Below are 21162 nucleotides of genomic sequence, written 5' to 3' on the forward strand. Positions count from 1 at the left end.
AAACTTTTCCGGCGTCTGCGTCCTGCGTCGATGCGCCGACGTCGAGGACCTCCTCCGACGTCCGACGTTATCCGATGTGATAAGTAGGACGCACGACGCCCGTAGCCTCAGTTGTAGTTTTTTCCCCCAGAACGTGTGACATAAGTCAACTGCCAGTCAGACACAAAGCCTTGCTGAACGTAAGCTGCAATCGCAAAAGAAATTCTGCAGCGGGGAAGGCAGGGCGGGAGCGATATGGAATACGTCGTCGGACCATCCCATCGAAAGAACGTTACCAGGTAAGAAAGTAACTTGTTCTTCGAGGGGATTGGGTCCTCCGACGTATTCCATATCTATGACAGACTCCCAAAGCAGTACCAAAACAAGGAGGAGGGAAAGAATTTAGAAGCAAAATTTTAGAATAGCCAATCAAATAGCCGAGCAAAGGACCGCCTTGCCAAAGGCCAGATCCTGCCCTCTGATGGAATCGAGGGAATAATGCCGTACAAATGTATGTACTGAAGCCCAGGTGGCTGCATCACAGATGTTGCGAATAGGAACACCCCTCTGCAGGGCAGTAGATGCAGCCACACCCCTGGTAGAATGGGCCCGCAAGCCAGCCGGTGGGTCCTTACCCGCCAAGCGGTAACACTCCGAGATGGCCAAAATAATCCAGCGGGACAAAGTCTGTTTCGTCACAGCTTGCCCCAAATGCTTTCCAGCGTAACCAATAAAGAGTTGATCGTCCACTCTGACCCAGGACATGCGTGAAACATAAAAGCTTAAAGCTCTCCTAGGATCAAGCCTATGGAGCCTCTCCTCTTCCTTACCAGGATGCGGAGGAGGATAGAATGCCGGAAGAACAACCTTCTGGGCTAAATGAAATTCCGTCACTACCTTCGGAAGAAAAGAAGGACGAACTCGAAGGACAACCCTGTCCTTGTGAAAAACAGTGAAGGGTGGCTTAACTGAAAGTGCATGTAACTCACTCACTCTGCGAGCGGAAGTAACCGCAACTAAAAATACAGTTTTCAGAGTTAACAGCCTCAAAGGGCAAGAATGTAAAGGCTCAAACGGAGCACCCATAAGAAACCTAAGAACAAGGTTTAAATCCCAACCGGGCACCAGGAAAGGTGACGGAGGAAACACATTAGTGAGCCCTTTCAGAAACTGTGAAATTAAAGGGATTTTAAAGTAAGAACACTCTTCAGACGAGCGCTTAAAGATGGACAGCGCTGCCAGGTAACCTTTAATGGTACCCACTTGCAAGCCCCTGTGGGCCAGAGAAAGCAAAAAGGACAGAACCATGGGGATGTCACATGCAAAAGGATCCACATTCCGAACTCTGCACCAGTCGCAGAACTTACGCCAACGGCAACGGTACAGAGACTTCGTTGCTGGCCTACGGGCCGAAAGCAACACCTCCATCACGTCTTCAGGGAGGTCCCAATCCATCTACCTCAACCTTTCAGAAGCCAAGCGTGAAGGTTGAGGGATCCGACCTCTGGATGGAGAACCTGACCCCCCTCCCGTGAGAGCAGATCGTCTCGGTAGGGAAGACGACGTGGAGGGCAGATGGACAAGTCGAGAAGGTCCGGGTACCACGTCCTCCGAGCCCACGCCGGAGCAATGAGGATCATCCGGGAACCGAACTTCCGTAACCTCCGCAGCACTTGCGGGATGACGGGGACTGGAGGAAACGCGTCCAGCAGCGGGAATGACCACTCCACCACGAACGCGTCTCCCAAGGCTCCTTTCGGAGGAAATTCCCGCGAGCAAAACCTTTCGCACTTCCGGTTGACACTGGAGGCGAAGAGATCCACTTGAGGGGTCCCCCAAAGGGCGAAGATCTCCAAGAGAATCTCCTGAGCCAACTCCCACTCGTGAGAGATCGCGCTCTGCCTGCTCAGAGCGTCCGCCGTCACGTTTTCGTCTCCGGCCAGATGAACTGCCGAGATCGAAACTTCCTGCTGGATGGCCCAGAACCCGAGCTGCATCGCCTCCCTGCACAGAGGAAGTGACCCTGCCCCCCCCTTTTTGTTGAGGTAGTGCATGGCCACTGTGTTGTCCGTCAGGATCAGGACATTCTTTCCTCTCACAGTCGGCAGAAAAGCCTTCAGGGCTAGCCTGACGGCCCTCAGCTCCAACAGATTGATATGGAGTCTGGACTCCGACGGAGACCAACGACCGCTGACTGTCAGCCCGTTGGCATGAGCTCCCCATCCCGTGAGGGATGCATCCGTCACGATTGTCACCTCCGGCCAGGGAAGCCAAAATGGAGCCCCCTTCATCAAGTTGCCTTCGACGGCCCACCACAGAAGGTCCTGGGCGACCGAGGGCGGCACCTGAACCGGGTCCGACATCCTGCCGGAGGACTGCGACCATTGCGTCTTGAGTGCCCACTGCAAAGATCTCATTCGCAGGCGAGCCTCTGGCACCAGAAGAATGCAGGATGCCATGAGGCCGAGCAACCTCAAGAACTCGAACGCTGGGAGCGTCTGGGCCTGCTGAAACTTGTGCACCATCTGCTGAATGTGAAAAGCCCTCACCTGGGGAGGAAAACACTGCCCCAGGGAAGTGTCGAGCACTGCTCCGATGTACTGGAGCCTCTGTGTTGGCGCCAAATGGGACTTCTTTAAATTGAGGGAGAAGCCCAGCCTGTGAAGGGAGTGGCAGGTGACGGACAGATAATCCAGGACTTGCTCGGGAGAGCTCGCCCTGATCAACCAATCATCCAGGTAGGGGTAGACGTGAATCCCCCCCTTGCCTGAGATGCGCTGCCACCACCACCATGAGCTTGGTGAAAACCCTCGGGGTGGAGGTCAATCCGAACGGCAGGACCTGAAACTGAAAGTGCGAGTCGCCAACCGCGAACCTCAGGCACTTCTTGTGCTTGGGATGGATCGGCACATGGAAGTAAGCATCCTTGAGGTCGAGTGACACCAACCAGTCCTGAAGCTGAAGGGCCTGGAGGACTTGAGAGAGAGTAACCATCTTGAACTTGTCCTTCCTGAGGAGTTTGTTCAAACCGCGCAAGTCCATGATGGGTCTCAATCCCCCGTCTTTCTTGGAAATCAAAAAATAAGGGGAATACCATCCCTTGTTCCTCTCCGCTACAGGCACCAGTTCTATAGCGCCCTTCTCCAGCAGGGCTTGAATTTCCTGCGCAAGGAGCGGATCCGGACACTTCAAAGAGAGGTTCCCCGGTGGATTGTCGCGAGGCCTGTGCCGAAAGGGAAGACAGTAGCCGTGGGTTATGATCTCCAGAACCCACACATCCGAAGTAATGGCTTGCCACTCTACAAGATGCTGCGCCAGCCTTCCCCCAACCGGCGAACCATGGGACCTGGCCTCATGACTGAGTAGGAGCGGCTGCGGCGTTACCTGAGGGCAAAGAGGCAACTGCCCGAGCGGCCTTGGCACCACGGGTACCCTGTCGTCCACCTCTGGTACCCCTGCGTTGGCCTCTTTGACTGCCAGCTCCCCTCGCTTTACTGAAGGACGAGTAATAGCGAAAGGAACCACCCCTCCACTGCTGTCCCCTAGGACGAAAAAGCGGAGGTTGGCGAACTGCAGCGCCCAACGACTTTGCTGCAGCTTTTGAGGTCTGCAACCTCTCAAGGCTCTCGTCAGCCTTGCTGCCAAAAAGGTGTTCACCGTCAAAGGGCATGTTGAGGAGCCGGGACTGCACATCAGGAGCAAACCCCGACTTCCGCAACCACGCAAACCTGCGTATCACGGTGCTCGCCGCCATGGACCTACTGACGCATTCAGCCAAGTCCAGACCCGACTGAACGGACTCACACATGGCATCCTTACCATCCTGGACCATAGCAAGGAAACCATCCCGTTCAACCCCTTCGGGAATATGTTCAGCCGCTAACGCAACACAGTTCCACAGAGTGTGCGTGAAACGTGACAAGGCACAAATGGAGTTGGCCGCCTGAAGCGCCATACCACCAGAAGAAAACACTTTCTTCGCCCAGCCATCAAAACGTTTGTCGTCCCTATCAGGAGGGATGGTAGGGTACGACGCCTGCTTTGCCGGGGCCGTGGCCGCCTGCACCACCAAACTTTCCGGAGTGGGGTGCCTGGTCAAGTAGCAGGGGTCGCTACTGGCTGGACGGTATTTACGCGACAAGGATCTGCCCACCGCCGGGAGACTCACCGGAGCAGTCCAAGCCGCCGCCACCCTTCTCTGTAAAGCCATATGGAACGGCAGTACCGGGTCAGTTGGGGGACCAACATCAAGGATGTCCGTCAGATCATCCTGCACAAACTCCCCTGGGGGAGCAGACCATCCCAGATACTCAGACACTCTAGCCATAAGGCGCCGGTACGAGGAATCGGCATGGGAGCCAGGCTCAGGCCTACAAAATTCCACCTCCGGAGAGGTGTCCAGTCCACTGGCATCATGCAGTGACTGCCTCAAATCGTCAAACTGACTATGGCCCGAGACAATTTCATCTGGCACCTGACTAGGAACCAGGCCATCAGAATCCTCATCCGCCTCTGAAATATATTCCAGGTGGCGAAAAGGCACCCGAGAGTGCTTGCTCTTAACCAGAGCCTTCCTAGGGGGTACACCCGTGACACGGGGCACCTCCGACACGAAAGGCGTCGATGGCGTCGAGCGAATCGGCGCCGACGTCGAGAAAACCGGCAACGGCGCCGAGAGGATCGGCGTCGACGTCGAGGGGATCGGCGTCGACGTCGAGGAAATCGGCGTCGACGTCAGATGCAGCGCCTCCAGTATCGGCGGCGTCGACACAGCCCTCGAAGCCGGAGCCCCGAGCGTGTCCCTCGACGACCTGATCGTCGACGGCGTCGACGACTTCCTCGAAGCCGGAGCCTCGAGAAAGCCTGTCGACGCCCTTGACGCCTCAGACGTCGATGTCTTCCTCGAAGACTTCACAGGAGCACACGGTCTCGAACGCGTCGAGGACCGGGACCTGGAACGGGTACGGCGAGAACGAGCCTCCTTGTCCGAACGGGACCGCTCCCGTGACTCGTGCCGACCACTCTTGCGAGTGGTGTCTCTCGACCTCTCACGGCCGACCCCACTCGGGGGCGCGGACGGCTGAGTACCCTGCGACTCAAGAATCGCCAACATATTCTTCCCGAAGGAAGCCTATTCCTCCGGCGTCGCACGGCTGGTGGGGTAACCGACGTGCCGTGCAGACTCCTCGGAAGAGGACCTGGAATGCGACCGGTGACGGCGCTTCCGAGAATGCCTCGAAGAGGCTGAGGAGTGGCGAGACCCACTCCTAGAAGAAGACCGACGAGACTTCCGACGATGACGCGGAGAGTCACCCCTCGAATCATCCGTCGAAAGCCCCGCCGACTTCGACTTCCGGGGCTTGGACACCCGACCTACCGACAACTTCTTCTTACGTTCGCGTAAGGCTTTGGACGTGAGCGACTGGCAGTCGATACAGTCATCCGTGTCGTGGGCCTCCCCGAGGCACCAGAGGCAGGCGTCGTGCGAGTCAGTCACCGACATCTTGGACCCACACTCCCCGCACTTCTTAAAGCCCGGACGCGGGGTTGAAGACGAAGTGGAAGACATCGCCGAAGGAAATTCACAAACGAACAGGTTCGAAGAACCAGAAAGAACAGAACTCCAAAGAGTCGAGGCTTAGAACCGAGAAACACGAAGCAACACGTTCGCGGAAAAAACGGAACTGAGGCTACGGGCGTCGTGCGTCCTACTTATCACATCGGATGACGTCAGACGTCGGAGGAGGTCCTCGACGTCGGCGCATCGACGTCATCGACGCAGGACGCAGACGCCGGAAAAGTTTCCGAAGCAGCACAGCTGTGGTGATTACATGTCATAGATATGGAATACGTCGGAGGACCCAATCCCCTCGAATGATATGTTTGGGATATTTCTTCTCTGTGAAAGATAGTGAGCTAAAGACTCTGGGTAAGTCTCTCGTAACCAGGACTAATGTCTGGCAGAGGGACTCCCAGGACCACCCTTGTTAATTTGGCTTTCTCATGTAGCACACCAATGGTGTTATCTTTCCTGCTATATTTGGCAAATTCAGGACTTCAAGTTGGCACAATCAAGGGTTACCTGGCTGCTTTATAAATCTTTAAACGCACGGCTGAAGAACCCTCATATTTCAAGTTGTCTTTAGTCATTCAGTTTCTGAAAGGGTTCACTAATGTCTTTCCTCCAACTCCTTTTCAGGTTCCCCTGTGGGATTTAAATCTAGTCTTAAAATGTCTAATCTCCATTTGAACCTCTTCATTCCTGTCCATTAAGGTTTCTCACTCTAAAAACAGTCTTCCTAGTGGCTTTAACTTCTGCCAGAAGAGTGAGCGAACTACAAGCTGTATCTTGCAAACCTCCACATACCATCTTTCACAAAGATAAAGTAGTTCTTCAATTGAAGCCAAACCTCCTCCCAAAGGTTGTCTCCGAATTTCATATCACACGAAAGATAACCTTGCCTTCATTTTACCCTCCTCCTCACCCAGGGAAAGAGGAAGAGATATTGTACAGGCTGGATCCAAGGCGTGCCTTGAGTTTTTACATTAACAGACTTGCAAGGATTAGGCAAGCAGATCAGTTGTTTGTGGGATATGCAGGACATAAACTAGGTTAACCTATCACAAAACAGACCATCTCAAAATGGATAATACTAACTATCATAGAGTGCTATAAATTGGCAGGAAAAGATCCTCCTCAACACCTCAGGGCTCATTCAACCAGGGGTATTGCAGCCTCTTCAGCTCTCCAAAGAAGAGTTCCAATTAAATACATCTGTGCGGCTGCCACATGGTCGTTTGCGCATACTTTCACCAAATTCTACAGTCTAGATTCCTCCACTAGCCAGGAGACTAAGGTTGGGAAAGCTGTGTTGCACTCTGTGCATTCTTAAAAAGTCACTACATTTTACTACCGCCTCCTGTACACATTACTGCTTTGGGAATCTATCAAAGATAAGAAATACGTGGGAGGACACAATCCATTCGAAGAACAAGTTGCTTACCAACTGTAACGTTCTTTCGACTGGATGTTCCTCTCACATATTCCTTATCGCCCCTCCCATCCTACCCTGCAGTTAAACTTCCCTTGTAGTTGCAGCCTACGCTCCTTCAAGGGTACTAACCATCTCATGCAGGACATAAACAGCACCTCAAAACGGAACTGAGCAACGGACGGTGCGCAAGACTATATATACCCATGATGACGTTGGTGCCGATACAGAGGCCTTCGAGGGACACCGACTCGAGGGACGTCGACACGCAGCGCCCTCTACTGGGAAAAAAATAATTCCGAGGCCAGCAAACTGGAAGTGGATTTATCAAAGATAAGGAATACTTGGGAGGAACATCCAGTCGAAAGAACGCTACAGTTGGTAAGTAACTTGTTCATCTCTCTTTCCCTGGTTTTGAGAGTCAGGACTAACTTATTTATGGAGATATTTAGACAGTTCCATGTCCAGTTTCCATGTCCTTCCCATCTTCCAATTCCACTATTTCCGGCCCATGCGTTTTCCCTTTCAACCACATTTCCAACCCCCCTTGTTTTTTTGGGGGAATATTATTATCTTCTTCCATTACCTTTTGTAGCTTGATAATTTCAAACCTATTTCCTACTTCCACACACTCCATGTCTGTGGATGCGATCTCTGCCAATGCCACACTATTCCTTTTTACACCCTTATTTCTTCGTACTTTAGCTATAGTCCATCTCGCAGAGATCCGTTCACTGATACATCGTCGATGCCATTACTGATGAATGTGGTTGCAGGTGCACCGACAAGAGCAGGGAACCTCCCACCCCCCCTCAGCCTGCCTGTACTTTGCCTCCAATCTCCTGTTGGTGGGTTGTGTTGAGTGAGGCTTTGACCAACCCTTTTTTTGCATCCTTCTGAAATGGGATGCCTGACCTGGAGGGCGATTTTACTGTGAAGGCCTCTGCTAATAACCCATCCCGAATCTCAGGCTGTTCCTTTTGGGGCTGTGGAATGCCTACATACTCTGCCAGTCTGTCATGGAAGGACCTGGCCGATGACGAGGTGTCCGGGTCCTCCTCCTCCTCAGTGTCAGTTTTTTCTGGAGCCCCTGAGGTGGTCGGGTCGAACAGGTGATGTAGTTGAGGTTTTGGAATAGAGTGGGGGCCTGTGTAGCCTGCAGCGCCACTAGGTTAGGCTGCGCAGGTACCTGTAGTGGTGCAGGAGACTCCACCGCACCCGTAGGGGTGGCTTGCTGCCACTGTACTGGCTGCGCTGGAGCCGGTAGAAGCAGGTCCTTTATGATGCTCCTAAGAATGGTGCCCATCTATGGGGGTTCTCAGAAGCTCGAGGAATGTGTCAAAGAACCTGTCCTCACAAGCTGGGGATGCACGCTCCTGTGCTGTGGGCATGGTCAGCGTGGATGGATGCGCCCTGTTCACTCTGCACATAGTAGGGCTGTGTGTAGCGTCCCTGTCCCGAAAGTGGGTATGCCATGCACTAGGAATCCTAAGGGGTGACCATAGGGGACCATTGCCCCCTAGAAGTGGGCTCTGTGCCTTGCCACCCTTCCAACTGGCGTCCAGGATCACATGCTGCCATTTTGGCTTGCTGCACGCCATTTTGTCCTCCCCTGACACGCCTGGTGTCATCGTACTTGGCCAAGCCTCCCCCTGTGCACTGCTACGGGCAGGTTTGTGCTTTTTTCGTACCTCAGGCTCCTGCCTGGTAGGCTGTGTGCCCTCGGCCCTAGGACTGGTAGTCAAGGACTCGCACATTAGAACCAGAAAGACAGGTCATGGATGAGATGCCAGTAGAGGTGGCAGTGACCAATGGACTGATGCTCCAACAGGTACTCAATTCTTGTTGAAACAAACCACTGCGGTGGACTGAAAAGCAGAACGCTGTGGTAGATGAGAAAAAAACTGAAGGTAACAGGAAACTGTACAATCTCAACATCAATTTGCTTTTTTTCTGCAAAGGTAGTTGCCTAAACAGACTTAACATTCACATAGTGTTCCGTTAATTCTTGAATAAAAGGATTTTTCAGAATAGATTTAACTTATGCCTGTTCGAAATAAACGCAAAGTGACAAGTTAAAAGAAATGTTCAGGACTTCAAAATAGTCTAGGGGTTGTCTGGGAAGGGGTACTCTGGATAAAAAACTAGCCTTGCATGTGGGTAGAAGCCATGGTACATGGTTACAAACTCCCCTGAAACTGCATTTGCATAGTACCACCACTTGTGTGTGGGGCACAGAAACCCAGAGACCGCTTGCTGGAAAGGTGCCGATCCAAATTTAGGTCACAACTAAATAGCAAAACTTTAAATTATCCTTTAAGCCTGCAGAATGGGGGGCGGCTGTAGCAGATATCATGAGGCGATCTTCCCAGGATTTTAAGCAGGTAGGGCATTTTTCACTTTTGTAGTGCATTCAATTTACTTTTGGAGGGCAAAGGGGTCTTTTTCGAGTGCAAACACACAACCCAAGAGAACTGAACTAACTTGGGCCGGGCTTGCCTTAAAAGGACAGAGTGTTGTGTCCTGCCTCAGAGTTCTCGGTATATCAATCAGCATGCATGACAACACAGACGATCTTCCAGCAGATAGGGGGCGGGCTATGAAATGAATGATGCAAATACCCATTACATCTCATTAAAGGGCCATCTTGGACTCATGGTTGATGACAGTTGAAGATGCAAGTATAGGTAAAAGAATTGGAATGGATGGTTTCCACTAAATCGCTCCTTAAAGGCCGAACGTAAAACTGAAGACTGAGTAGGCAGTACAACTGTTATGGGAAGAATCAATTGGTCTGACAAACCTTTATGAAAATCATCCTGTAGGCAGCTATACAAACAATCCTATTTTTCAGCTCAAGGCTAACTTAATGAAGTTAGATTGCTCCAACATGTCTTTAAGGATAAAGGTGTTGTCATATTAGAAGGAAAATAAATGACCCAAATGTATGGTTATTTAAACTATACCTGTCGTGTGAACTTGTAACCACATTCACTGCACTCAAACTTCCTCATGCCTTTGTGCCTTCTTACATGGACCCGCAACTGTTCAATAGCTAAGGGGGAAAAAACAAGTTACCTATTTAAACCAACGGCTACAATTAAGAAAACATCCTTCAGTGTTTAACAAAAAACGCCATCATATGCATTCTTTATTTTCATGTCTTGTTAGATATATTTTCCTTAATTGCATGGCAGAGGCAGAATCTAGCAATATTTTAAGACCCTGAAACAAATTGCTGAATTTTCAGTAATACCAAACATAACCAAGGATGGAGCTAGCATGAGCGCACTATGCACCATTTTAAGCAGTTACAACTATATACCACAGAGCATGTTTTCTGTGGACATTTGGCTTAGATGAGGTAGTATAAAGAAGCACAAATGTATCAATAAGCTATTGATTAGCTACTTTGGCAAATAGCAGGAAAAACAATGATAAATGCAGGGCATTCTGTGGTTGATCAAATACTAAGCATAGGGCAAAGGATTACCAGACGTGTGAAATGATACTCGGGGAGGAAATAGGGGTCGGGTTAGTGTAATCTAACATGGTATATCCAAATGTGCGTGGATAGGGATGCAGGAGAGGACCAAGCATAGGAAAAGTCAGCCAAGTGCTGGATCACCAAGCGAGAGGGTTTGAAAAGTGCAGATATACGTTGCTCGTCAGACAGGGGTACTAAGAGCGCTTTTCATGGTAGGATTCAAAATGTGAGTGTCTAGGATTGCAGATAAGGGCTTGACCTATGTGAGGGGTCAGTAATACGAGGCAGACAACTGCTTGGTTTTTATCCAAATTAAACATTTTATTAAAGATAAACATGCAAATTAATCCTCACTAAACCTAGTCTAACAAGGAGTGCCCTACCTAGTCTAAGGTAATTACTCCTAGCATCAACAAAACTGGCCTTCACACTAAACAAGAAATCATTGCTGAAGGCTTTTCAAATGAAATGGAAAACATTGAAGGTAATAAGAAAATAACCAACAACCAGTGCCCTGGGTAGATCCCTTTCCCGGGATTGGATTGCTCAGACAGTTTCTCCAAAATGTTGAAAGGAAAAGTAAAGTCTTGAACTAGTTCTTGTGAGTTCCCAATAAAATAAAAGTTCACCTAATGCAAATCAACAAGTAACAGTTCTTCAGCTTTCTGTTGAAAGGTTCCCCTTCCAATTCCAGCCGAGAAAACAGCACCAATGGTGTTAGGGAGAATTCTCTGTTTAGGCTGAATTTCCTAACCTAGTGAGTCCCCCAGCAGCTTTGCTGGATTTTTTGGGGTTTATTTTTTTCTCCTGCCAAGAGTGAGACTCTTTTACCCTCACTCTTGGACATGATTTGAGTGTGTTTCTTTGGATCTAGATGTGTTTAATGGGCTATGGGGTTTGTTACCCCATAGGGCTTCATGTGTTTTTTTGATGTGTGTTACACAGCACCCTCAGTGCAGTGACACAGGGGTGTCATAATGACCCCCCAGTATAGACTCCATTCCCTGGGACTGACTACTGTCTCCCAGGGCTTGTAAAGTCACCATTGACTTTACTAGTCTTAAATTCTGAACAGAACCAGTACAAACCATCATATTGTGGACGTACTGGCTGGGGCAATTCGATTGCCCCAGGATCTGTTAGTCGAGGGGGCACGTCTCCGTCCCCCCTGATCGAGTTTTGGCTGGTGGCAGTGGATACTACTTTTTATATTCAACCGCAAATATTTTCCTATGGGATTTCCCATTGTTTTAGGCTACTATCTTTATTTAATTATTTACGGTAGCCTCAAACATACCGCCGGTTTATTTAATTAATATTAATTCTCCGGTTGGTATTTTTTGCCAAAACTTGATTCTAAAATGGCGTTTGTGTTCTCTTCTGTGACTCCAACCCAAGCCGAGCCCTTTGTTCCACTTTTTGGCGGGCTTCTCCACAGAAGCCCTCCAAAGTGGTGCCACTCTGTCTGGGGTACTTAGGAGGGGTGGAGGGGAATTTAGGCACCCTGGACTGAGTTGCCTCAAGTCGCACTCCATCCCGATTGGCCCAAGTGGTGAGCCGGCCGGCTCACCACTTAGCATGTTTGAGTGACAGCTAGGCTGAGTGAATGGGGGTTTGCTGCATAAAAGCAGGGCTTTGGGGACTGGAACTTCAGAAGTCGCCACAGGACCTAAGAATCCGACGAGGGAGAAGCTGAGCCGACCTGCCACGACACCACCACCGGTGGAGCCCTGCTGGACTGCCTCACCACTTTTCCCAACGACAGAGAAGATCTCCCGCCGGAGAGTCTTCTTCCTTTGACTGGTGGGGATAACCAGTTTCACCGTCTTTTCGCCTTCCCGACGTACCTCGTGGCCGCCTTGCCTGTGCCAAGCACCCCGGCAACCGGGATACCACGTTTTACCACGACCGCGAAACAAAGGTACCACCTTTAACCAGAAAACTCCACGGCTGGTTTCTTCCCTGGAAGTGCAACAACCTTCATCTTTCCTCCAAGTCGAGAGCTTCTCTTCCCCTGGACGACGACGCAACTTGCACCCACTACCAGGAACAACTGCCACCGCTGGAGGATCCTTCCCACTTAAGGTACCGTGTCCCGCCTGGCTTCCCTTGCTACCGACTGTACGGGGTAGATTTAGCCCCCGGCTTTCGAGCCTGGGACACCCTAGCTAAACTTTCCTAAGCCTCTCTAAACTCTTTTTGAACCCTCTGCAAGACTTTCTAAGCCTAGTGTAACTGTGTGATCTTGGGCGCATTTGTGCTCTGCTCTCTCTAAGAGGGGGCCCAGCCTTTGGACTTTGGCTCACCAGTGACTTTTTGCTCTTCTGCCTTGCTAATAGTGTTCCTGAATCTTAGAGTGGTATACCTTTCCATAATCTGTTTTTTTCCCTCCCTTTCTCACAAACTTATTGGAGTGCCAACTCGTTAAGCGCTCACCTCTGTATGAAAATAAGTGGTGTTTTACAGTGACTTATCTGATAAGGACAAAAGGGGTATATATATTATAATAGTAACTGTGTTTAGAATATTTTACAGTAAGAGTGCTGGAGTGTTTTGAACAATGTGTTTTTAAATAAATAATTATATACTTGGATACCAAAGCTCTGGTCAGTGTTTGCTTGTATTATTGTATCTGAGTGCCTATTGTGTATACTTTGCATACTGCCTAACTCTTCTTGAGGGAAGTCTGACTGCTCAGCCACAGCTACCAGGTAAATCTGGGTGGTACAGACTGCTACCAGGTGGGTTTACTGCCAACACCTGTAGTCTTAAATCTTTTGCAGTGGTCCCTAAGGGAACTGCACAGGTTTCTGCCTAACAAATGGTAATCCTGGATATCCACCTTCCAGGATTAGTTTGCCACACTTCAAAGAATAAAGAAATAGCTTCTGCTTCAAAAATGTCCTCGGACCTCTGTAGTGTCTTTGGTATAATTGTCAGGATGCTTCTTCTTAAGGTGTTGCTCTCCTCTTAACAACCCCCTTTTACTACTGTTACTGTGGGAACAGGCTCCTTTGTATGCCGCTACTTCAACCAGCTTTAGGGTAAGATCATCTGACAGTATTATATACAACCACAGTTCTAGTAACTTTATTTCAACTTGATATTTTATAATTATAAGGTTTTTAAATACAAGACTCTTTGACCTCCACAGGAAGGCAATGCACTCTTCTTTCCTAGGGTATAAGAAAAGGGCAGCCTCTTTGCCTCTTCATTCTGTCTACTGCCACCACTATAATCTGTCTCTGCTTCCAGACTGCTCCTCTTTCAACTTCAACAGTCTCGGTATTACAGATTGTTGTCTTAATCTTCTTACAAGCATTCAGCTCCCTTCCCCAGCTTCATTCACACCTTCATGGTTCCAGTAGCTATCCTAAAGCTATATTGCCACACGTCCAGCTTTGGATAACAATGTCACACTTGTATCAGCGGATTACTGGACCTTCAACAACTTTAACAACCTCAGCATGGGGGTGAATGTATCTTAACAAGGCTTGTTTCACTATAAAACTGATTAGTCTACTGGCTTGAGCAATGCTTGTTCTTATCAATTCAGCAACTTCAGGAACTTGTTCTGGATGTTACAAGGATCAATCTTCAAAATAAAAACAGATTTAGCTACACGCGACCACTCTGATGAGAATGTTTAACTTTAAAGACCCATTAAGAATGTTATTCCCCTTTCTTAACACAGTTATACTCTGGCTCTGATTCGGCATCACAATCACAATTGTTCACAAACAACCTTTCTTTGATGGAATTTACCTTGTAACAATTTGTGAAAGTCAGCTTTAGGTTTCCCAGTGATTTGCGAAGCGTTCTCCTTAATTGGAGACACGCAACCACTCCCAGTAACGTTCAAACAGTTCAACAATGGAAAATGAAAGCTTTCCGTTATAGCGAGCACTCCAACTTGCGCGTGATACATTTTCATTGTTATCATGACTCTTCACAACGACTAACAACTTCTACTCGCTCCCACTCTTGTGCAAGTTATTCTAGAGCTGGCAACAGTTACCGGCAAGGTTTTCAATGTGAACCTGCGCCCAGAGCTTCACTCACCGGCTCCAGGAACACTGCACTTGCGGGCTGCTTAGGCACTCTTGGGACCCGCACCTTCGGCAGCATAGGTGTCTTCGGTCCAGCCTCATCCACGGTGTGTCTCCTGCACTCCTCTGTCCCGCGGCTTGTTTCTGCACAAGGGCCTCGAGTTGAGCATAGTCACAGCTCTGCAATCACAGCTACTATGCGCCCCAGGGAAGACTTTCAACCTCAACACGTCTCTTTCTGTGCAGCCACGACACAGCAGGGTTTGTGATCACAGGGCTCTCTCAGGACTTGCAGGTGAAAATCTGCTTTCCTCTTGCCCCCGTGTCCCTTAAGTGAACACACTTCCTCGTGAACTGCCAGCCGCGTGCTCTTCTCCTTCTGCTACTGCTACCAGCCTTGCAGTTCATACTACAGCTCCATTCTACTCCCCACTCCTGCTGCAGCCTTTCATGCTTCTTAGTTGGTGCAACTGATTTCAGGTGGAGGCCCTTATTGTTAATTGCCTGACCCTGGCAAAGACTGTTAGGTCTGATTGCTTGTCCTTCCTTTCGACATGCCTCTTCAGCCCTCTTCTACATCTCAGTCCCTATGGGATTCTAGGACATGTCATTTTAATGAAAATGCGTTTTTCTACTTTTTATAGAATTAAGGGAAAATTTAATTCCCTTAGTAGTTTCAAAAGAGGGATTGCAGGTTTTAACCTTATTAGATGAAGGTGTATAGAAGGCAACATTTCCACAATTCCTGTTAGCGTACCTTGGGTATTGGAGGAGGATTCTTGCTTTTGGGCTAAAAGGGTTTGTTCTTTTGATATAATATGTTGTGAGGTTACAATCCTAGAATTTACCATTTCAGTTTTACCAGGAGGTTGAAAGATATCAAAATGACAATAAGCCATAACGTCTTCTGGCATTTTGGCCAAGAGCTTCCCTTTCAGAGGAACAATACTGTGTCTCATCCCTACACACTACCCTGGGCCCTGTCTCCACCGAGGTGATCCTCCCGTAGAACACGACCCCCAGGAATGGGATCAGGAAGATTCTGGCCTCTCCTGGCCGCCTGGGAGGAGACTTTAGGAAGGGTTTTGGTGAGGGATCCGGAGGACTCTTCACATACCCTTCCCATAAAGACCTGACCTCACACTAAACAAAACATTCAAAGTAAAACAGAAACATAAATAAGAAAATAACCAACAACCAGTGATGTGGATGACCTTCACCAGTCCAGGGTAGATCCCTTCCTCAGGATTGCCCAAAGACAAGTTTCTCCCAAATGTTCAAAAGGAAACGTAAAGTCTTGAACCATTTCTTTTAAGTTCCAAATGAAATAGAAGTTCACCAAATAAATATCCCCAGGTAACAGTTCTTCAGCTTTTTGTTGAAAGGATCCCCTTCCAATTCCAGCCAAGAAAACAGCACTAATAACAGCACTAATGGTAATCCTGGATATCCGCCTTTCAGGATTAGTTTGCCACAGTTCAAAGAATAAAGAAATAACTTTCCCCTTCAAAAACTTCCTATGACCTCTTTAGTGTCTTTGGTATAATGGTCAGGATGCTTCATTTTAGGGTGTTGCTCTTCTATTAAAAATCCCTGTTTACTACTTTTACAGTGGGAACATACTCCTTTGTTCCACAGTATGCCACCGCTTCAACCTGCTTGAGGGTAAGATCACTGACAGTAGTATGCACAACCACAGTTCTAGTAGCTTTATTTCAACTTCAATAGTCTCAGCATTACACACTGTTGGCTTAATCTTCATAAAAGCACCCAGCTCCCTTCCCCACCTTCATTCACACCTTCATGGTTCCGGTAGCTATCCTAAAGCTGTTATGTCCCACTTCCAGCTTCAAATAACAATGTCACACTTGTATCAGAGGACAATGGACCGTCAACAACTTTAACAGCCTTAGAATAGGGTGACTAGATCTCAACAAGGCTGGTTTCACAATAGAAGAACAAGTTACTCCTTACCTGGTAACGTTCTTTCGATGGGATGTTCCTCCGACGTATTCCTTATCTATGATATTTGTATCTCCAGCTTGCTGGCCTCGGAAATTTTTTTTCCCAGTAGAGGGCGCTGTGCGTCGACGTCCGTCGAGTAGGTGTTCCTCGACAGCCACCGTATCGACGCTGATGTCATCATGCCTATAAATGGCCACGCGCAGCGTCCGTTGCTCAGTTCCGTTTTGTAGAGTAAGGTAGTTATTGCATGAATGGTTACTACCCTTGAAGGAGCGTAAGCTGCAACCACAAGGGAAATGTTACAGCGGGGATGGATGGGAGGGGCGATAAGGAATACGTCGGAGGAACATCCCATCGAAAGAACGTTACCAGGTAAGGAGTAACTTGTTCTTCGAAGGGATTGTGTCCTCCGACGTATTCCTTATCTATGATAGACTCCCATAGCAGTGGTATGTGATTGGAGGCGGGAGTAAGAGATGCCATATTACTCTCTAAGAATGAACAGAGTGTAACACAGCTTTGCCAAATCTAGTCTCTTGACTAGAGGAGGAATCCAGGCTATAAAATTTGGTAAAGGTATGTGCGGACGACTATGTGGCAGCCGCACATATGTCTCTAATTGGTACCCCTCTTTGAAGAGCTGAGGAGGCTGCGATACCCCTGGTCGAATGAGCCCCTAGATCTTGAGGGGGTTCTTTCCCTGCCAGTTTGTAGCATTCCAGAATGGCTAAAATAATCCATCTGGAGATGGTTTGTTTGGTTATTGGTAATCCCAACTTGTGTCCTGCGTAACCTACAAAGAGTTGGTCTGCTTGTCTAAATTTAGCAAGTCTACTGATATAAAAACTCAAGGCTCGCTTAGGGTCCAGCCTGTGTAGTCTCTCTTCCTCTTTCCCCGGATGGGGAGGAGGATAGAATGAAGGTAAAGTAATCTGAGTAATGTGAAATTCAGAAACTATCTTTGGGAGGAAGTTAGGCTTCACCTGTAGAACGACTTTGTCCTTGTGAAAAATTGTATGAGGAGGTTTACAAGATAGGGCTTGTATCCCGCTAACCCTTCTAGCAGATGTTAATGCTACCAATAAAACAGTTTTGAGGGTGAGAAACTTCAATGAACAAGAGTGGAGTGGTTCAAAAGGAGCACCCTTTAGGAAGTTTAAAACTAGATTTAAGTCCCATAAGGGAACTTGGAATGGTCTTGGAGGGTAAACATTAGTTAGACCTTTCAGGTATTGTATTACCAATGGAATTTTGAAATACGATGGCTCCTGTGCAGTGCGCTTAAAGATCGATAGCGCTGCGAGATAGCCCTTAATAGTGCCAACTTGAAGGCCTGAATTTGCCAAATAAAGTAAGAAGGATAACACTGCAGGTGTACCACATGAAAAGGGTTCGATATTCTTTTCTCTGCACCAGCTGCAAAATGTATTCTAACGGCAGCGGTATAAGTTGCTGGCCTTCTGGTCGAAAGCAACACCTCCATGACATCATCTGGAAGGTCCCAATCCTTGTACCTCAACCTTTCAGATACCAAGCGTGAAGGTTGAGGGTCTTGATGGCTGGATGGAGAACCTGACCTCCCTTCTGCGAGAGAAGATCCCCTCTGTACGGTAGACGAATTGGAGGATGGATGGACATGTCCAGAAGGTCCGGGTACCATGTTCTCCTGGCCCAATCCGGGGCAATTAGGATCATGGTCTTCCGAAACCTTCTCAACCTCCTGATCATTTGAGGAATAACAGGGAACGGAGGAAACGCGTACAGATGTGGGAACTCCCAGTCCACTACGAACGCGTCTCCTAGAGCTCCTCTCGGGGGAAATTCCCTTGAGCAAAATCTGTTGCACTTCCTGTTGATACTGGTGGCGAACAGATCCACTTGAGGGGTTCCCCAAAGGGCGAAGATCTCTTGAAGGACTTCCTGAGCTATCTCCCACTTGTGGGAGATGGCTCAGGACTGTGTTCTGCCTGCTCAGAGCGTCCGCTGTCAAGTTCTTCTCTCCGGCTAGGTGAATTGCCGATAGAGAGATTCCTTCCTGAATTGCCCAAAACCAGAGCTGCATCGCCTCTCTGCACAGTGGCAGTGACCCTACGCCTCCTCTTTTGTTGAGGTAGTGCATGGCCACTGTATTGTCCGTCATTATCAGGACGTTTCTCCCCCGTACAGACGGCAGAAAAGCCTTCAGTGCCAGTCTGATGGCTCTCAGCTCCAACAGGTTGATGTGTAGTCTGGACTCCGATGGAGACCAACGACCGCTGATGGTCAAGTCGTTGGCATGGGCTCCACACCCCGCGAGTGAGGCGTCTGACTACTGTTATCTCCGGCCATGGTTGCCAAAACAGTTCTGCTTTCAAGATGTTCTCTGGAGAGGCCCACTATTGAAGGTCGTGGGCTACCTTGTCTGGAATCTGGAGGAGATCCGTCATCCTCCCTGAGAATTGTGACCACTGAGTCCTTAGTGCCCACTGAAGGGATCTCATTCTCAGGTGAGCCTCTGGCACAAGGGATATGCAGGATGCCATGAGGCCTAGCAACCTCAAAAAGTCGTAGGCTGGGAGACGTTGGGCATTTTGAAACCTGGTGACCATCTGCAGAATATCTTCAGCCCTCACCTCTGGTGGCGAGGCTTTTCCCAGGGACGTGTCCAGGACTGCTCCAATGAACTGGAGTCTCTGTGATGGTATCACCTGTGACTTCTTTAAATTGAGGGAGAAGCCCAGCTTGTGAAGGAAGTGGCAAACATAATCTAGTTGGATCCGAGCTTGTTCCGAAGAAACTGCTCTGATCAACCAATCGTCCAGGTAGGGGTAGACGTGAATCCCTTCCCGCCTTAGACTTGCAGCCACAACCGACATTAGCTTGGTGAAGACCCTCGGGCGGAGGTCAGCCCAAATGGCAGAACTCGAAATTGATAATGAGAGTTGCCAATTGCGAACCTCAGGTACTTCCTGTGCTTGGGATGGATTGGCACATGGAAATAAGCATCCTGAAGGTCCAGAGATACCAACCAGTCCTGAAGCTGAAGGGCCTGAAGGGCCTGAAGGATCTGAGAGAGAGTTACCATCTTGAACTTGTCCTTCCTGAGGAACTTGTTCAATTCTCGTAAGTCCAGGATGGGTCTCAGTCCTCCGTCTTTCTTTGGTATGAGAAAGTAGGGGGGGGGGTGAGTACCAGCCCTTGTTCCTGTCCGCTACAGGTACCGGTTCTATGGCACCTTTCTCTAGCAGGTCTACAATTTCCTGCAAGAGGAGCGGATCCGGCACTTTCAGAGAGCTGTTCCCCAGTGGATGGCTCTGAGGGATGCGTAGAAAAGGCCGGCAGTAACCTTGGGCAACTGTCTCCAATGCCCAAGCATCTGACGTAATAGCCTGCCATTCCATCAGATGGTGAGTTAATCTGCCCCCTACAGGTGTCTTGTGATGGGAGACCTCAGAGTGGTTTGGGAGCGGCTGATGCAGTTGCCGAAGGTAAAGCGGCTCCTGCTCCTGCAGCTTTCTTTCCTTTACCCCGTCCACCACGGGTAAATTTTCCTTGGCCTCTTTGAGCCGGCCGTCCTCTGCCTCTTCCATATGAGGAATAATAGCGAAAAGACCTTCCTCTCCAAGAGGATCCTGAGGGACGAAAATTTGTTTGGCGGATTGCAGCTCCTAGTGACTTGGCTGCTGCTTTAGATGTTTGCAATTTTTTCCAAACTGTCATCCACCTTCTTACCAAACAGGGAAGAGCCGTCAAAGGGCATATTTAAAAGTCTGGCCTGTACGTCAGAAGCAAAGCCGGACTTTCTCAACCACGCATACCTGCGGATTGTGGTACTTGTCGCCATGGCCCTACTGATACTGTCAGCAGAATCAATGCCAGTTTGAAGGGACTCACACATTGCATCTTTACCATCTCTGATGATATTTAAAAATGCGTCCCTTTCTTCTCCTTCCTGGAGGCAGTCAGCCGCTGATTAAGCACACTCCCAAAGAGTGTGGCTGAACCTAGCGAGTGTACAAGTCGCATTAACAGATTTTAAAGCCATGCTACAGCCCGAGAAGACTCTTAGCCATGGCATCATATATTTTATCATCCCTATCCCGTGGAGCAGTGGGGTATGCAGATGTACTGCCTGATGAAGTTGCAGCCTGGACCACCAGACTCTCTGGAGTAGGGTGCCTAGATAGGTATTCAGGGTCAGCAGCAGATACCCTATATTTCGCTGACAACTTCTTGTTAACCGCAGGGACAACTTCAGGAGTTTCCCAGTTAGTTAAAATCTTTCTTTGTAAAGCAGAATGAAAGGGAACCACAGGATCCTCCCGTGGACCTTTATCCAGAATATCTATGAGGTCATCCTGTTGAAAAATAGGTGAAGGCGCAGACCAACCCATGAACTCCATAATTCTTGACTTTAGGGTTCTATAAGGGGTTTCAGCATGTTCCCCTGGGTCTGGTTTGACAAATTCCACTTCTGGGGAAGTGTCTAGGCCACTTGCTTCCTGTAATGCATCCTGAAGGTCTTTCAACCTTCTTTCCTCAGAGGCAAAAGTCTCTGGTTCAGGTGATGTGGTCCTCTGCAGCCCAAAAGGCCTTTCTTGATCAGAATCTTCCCTTTCTTCATAAATTGAAGTTAAGGGGGGATGCTCTGGCCTGTGAAATGGTATAAAACCCATCTCTAAAGCAGAGGGAGCCATCATCAGTGGCCTTG

At 48.8% G+C, this 21162-nt stretch overlaps 1 protein-coding gene across 2 annotated transcripts in view; it reads right to left on the reverse strand.

The window, feature by feature from the left end:
* Positions 1-21162, reverse strand: part of ZBTB48 (zinc finger and BTB domain containing 48) — a 478630-nt gene that overhangs the window by 105553 nt on the left and 351915 nt on the right. For both annotated transcript variants that reach the window (XM_069610427.1, XM_069610428.1), the window contains one exon: positions 9938-10026. In XM_069610427.1, the coding sequence (XP_069466528.1) occupies positions 9938-10026 (89 nt within the window). The remainder of the gene's footprint in view (positions 1-9937; positions 10027-21162) is intronic.

Source organism: Ambystoma mexicanum, chromosome 8 (assembly GCF_040938575.1).
Source record: "Ambystoma mexicanum isolate Mex_15411 chromosome 8, UKY_AmexF1_1, whole genome shotgun sequence".
Lineage (NCBI taxonomy): Eukaryota > Metazoa > Chordata > Amphibia > Caudata > Ambystomatidae > Ambystoma > Ambystoma mexicanum.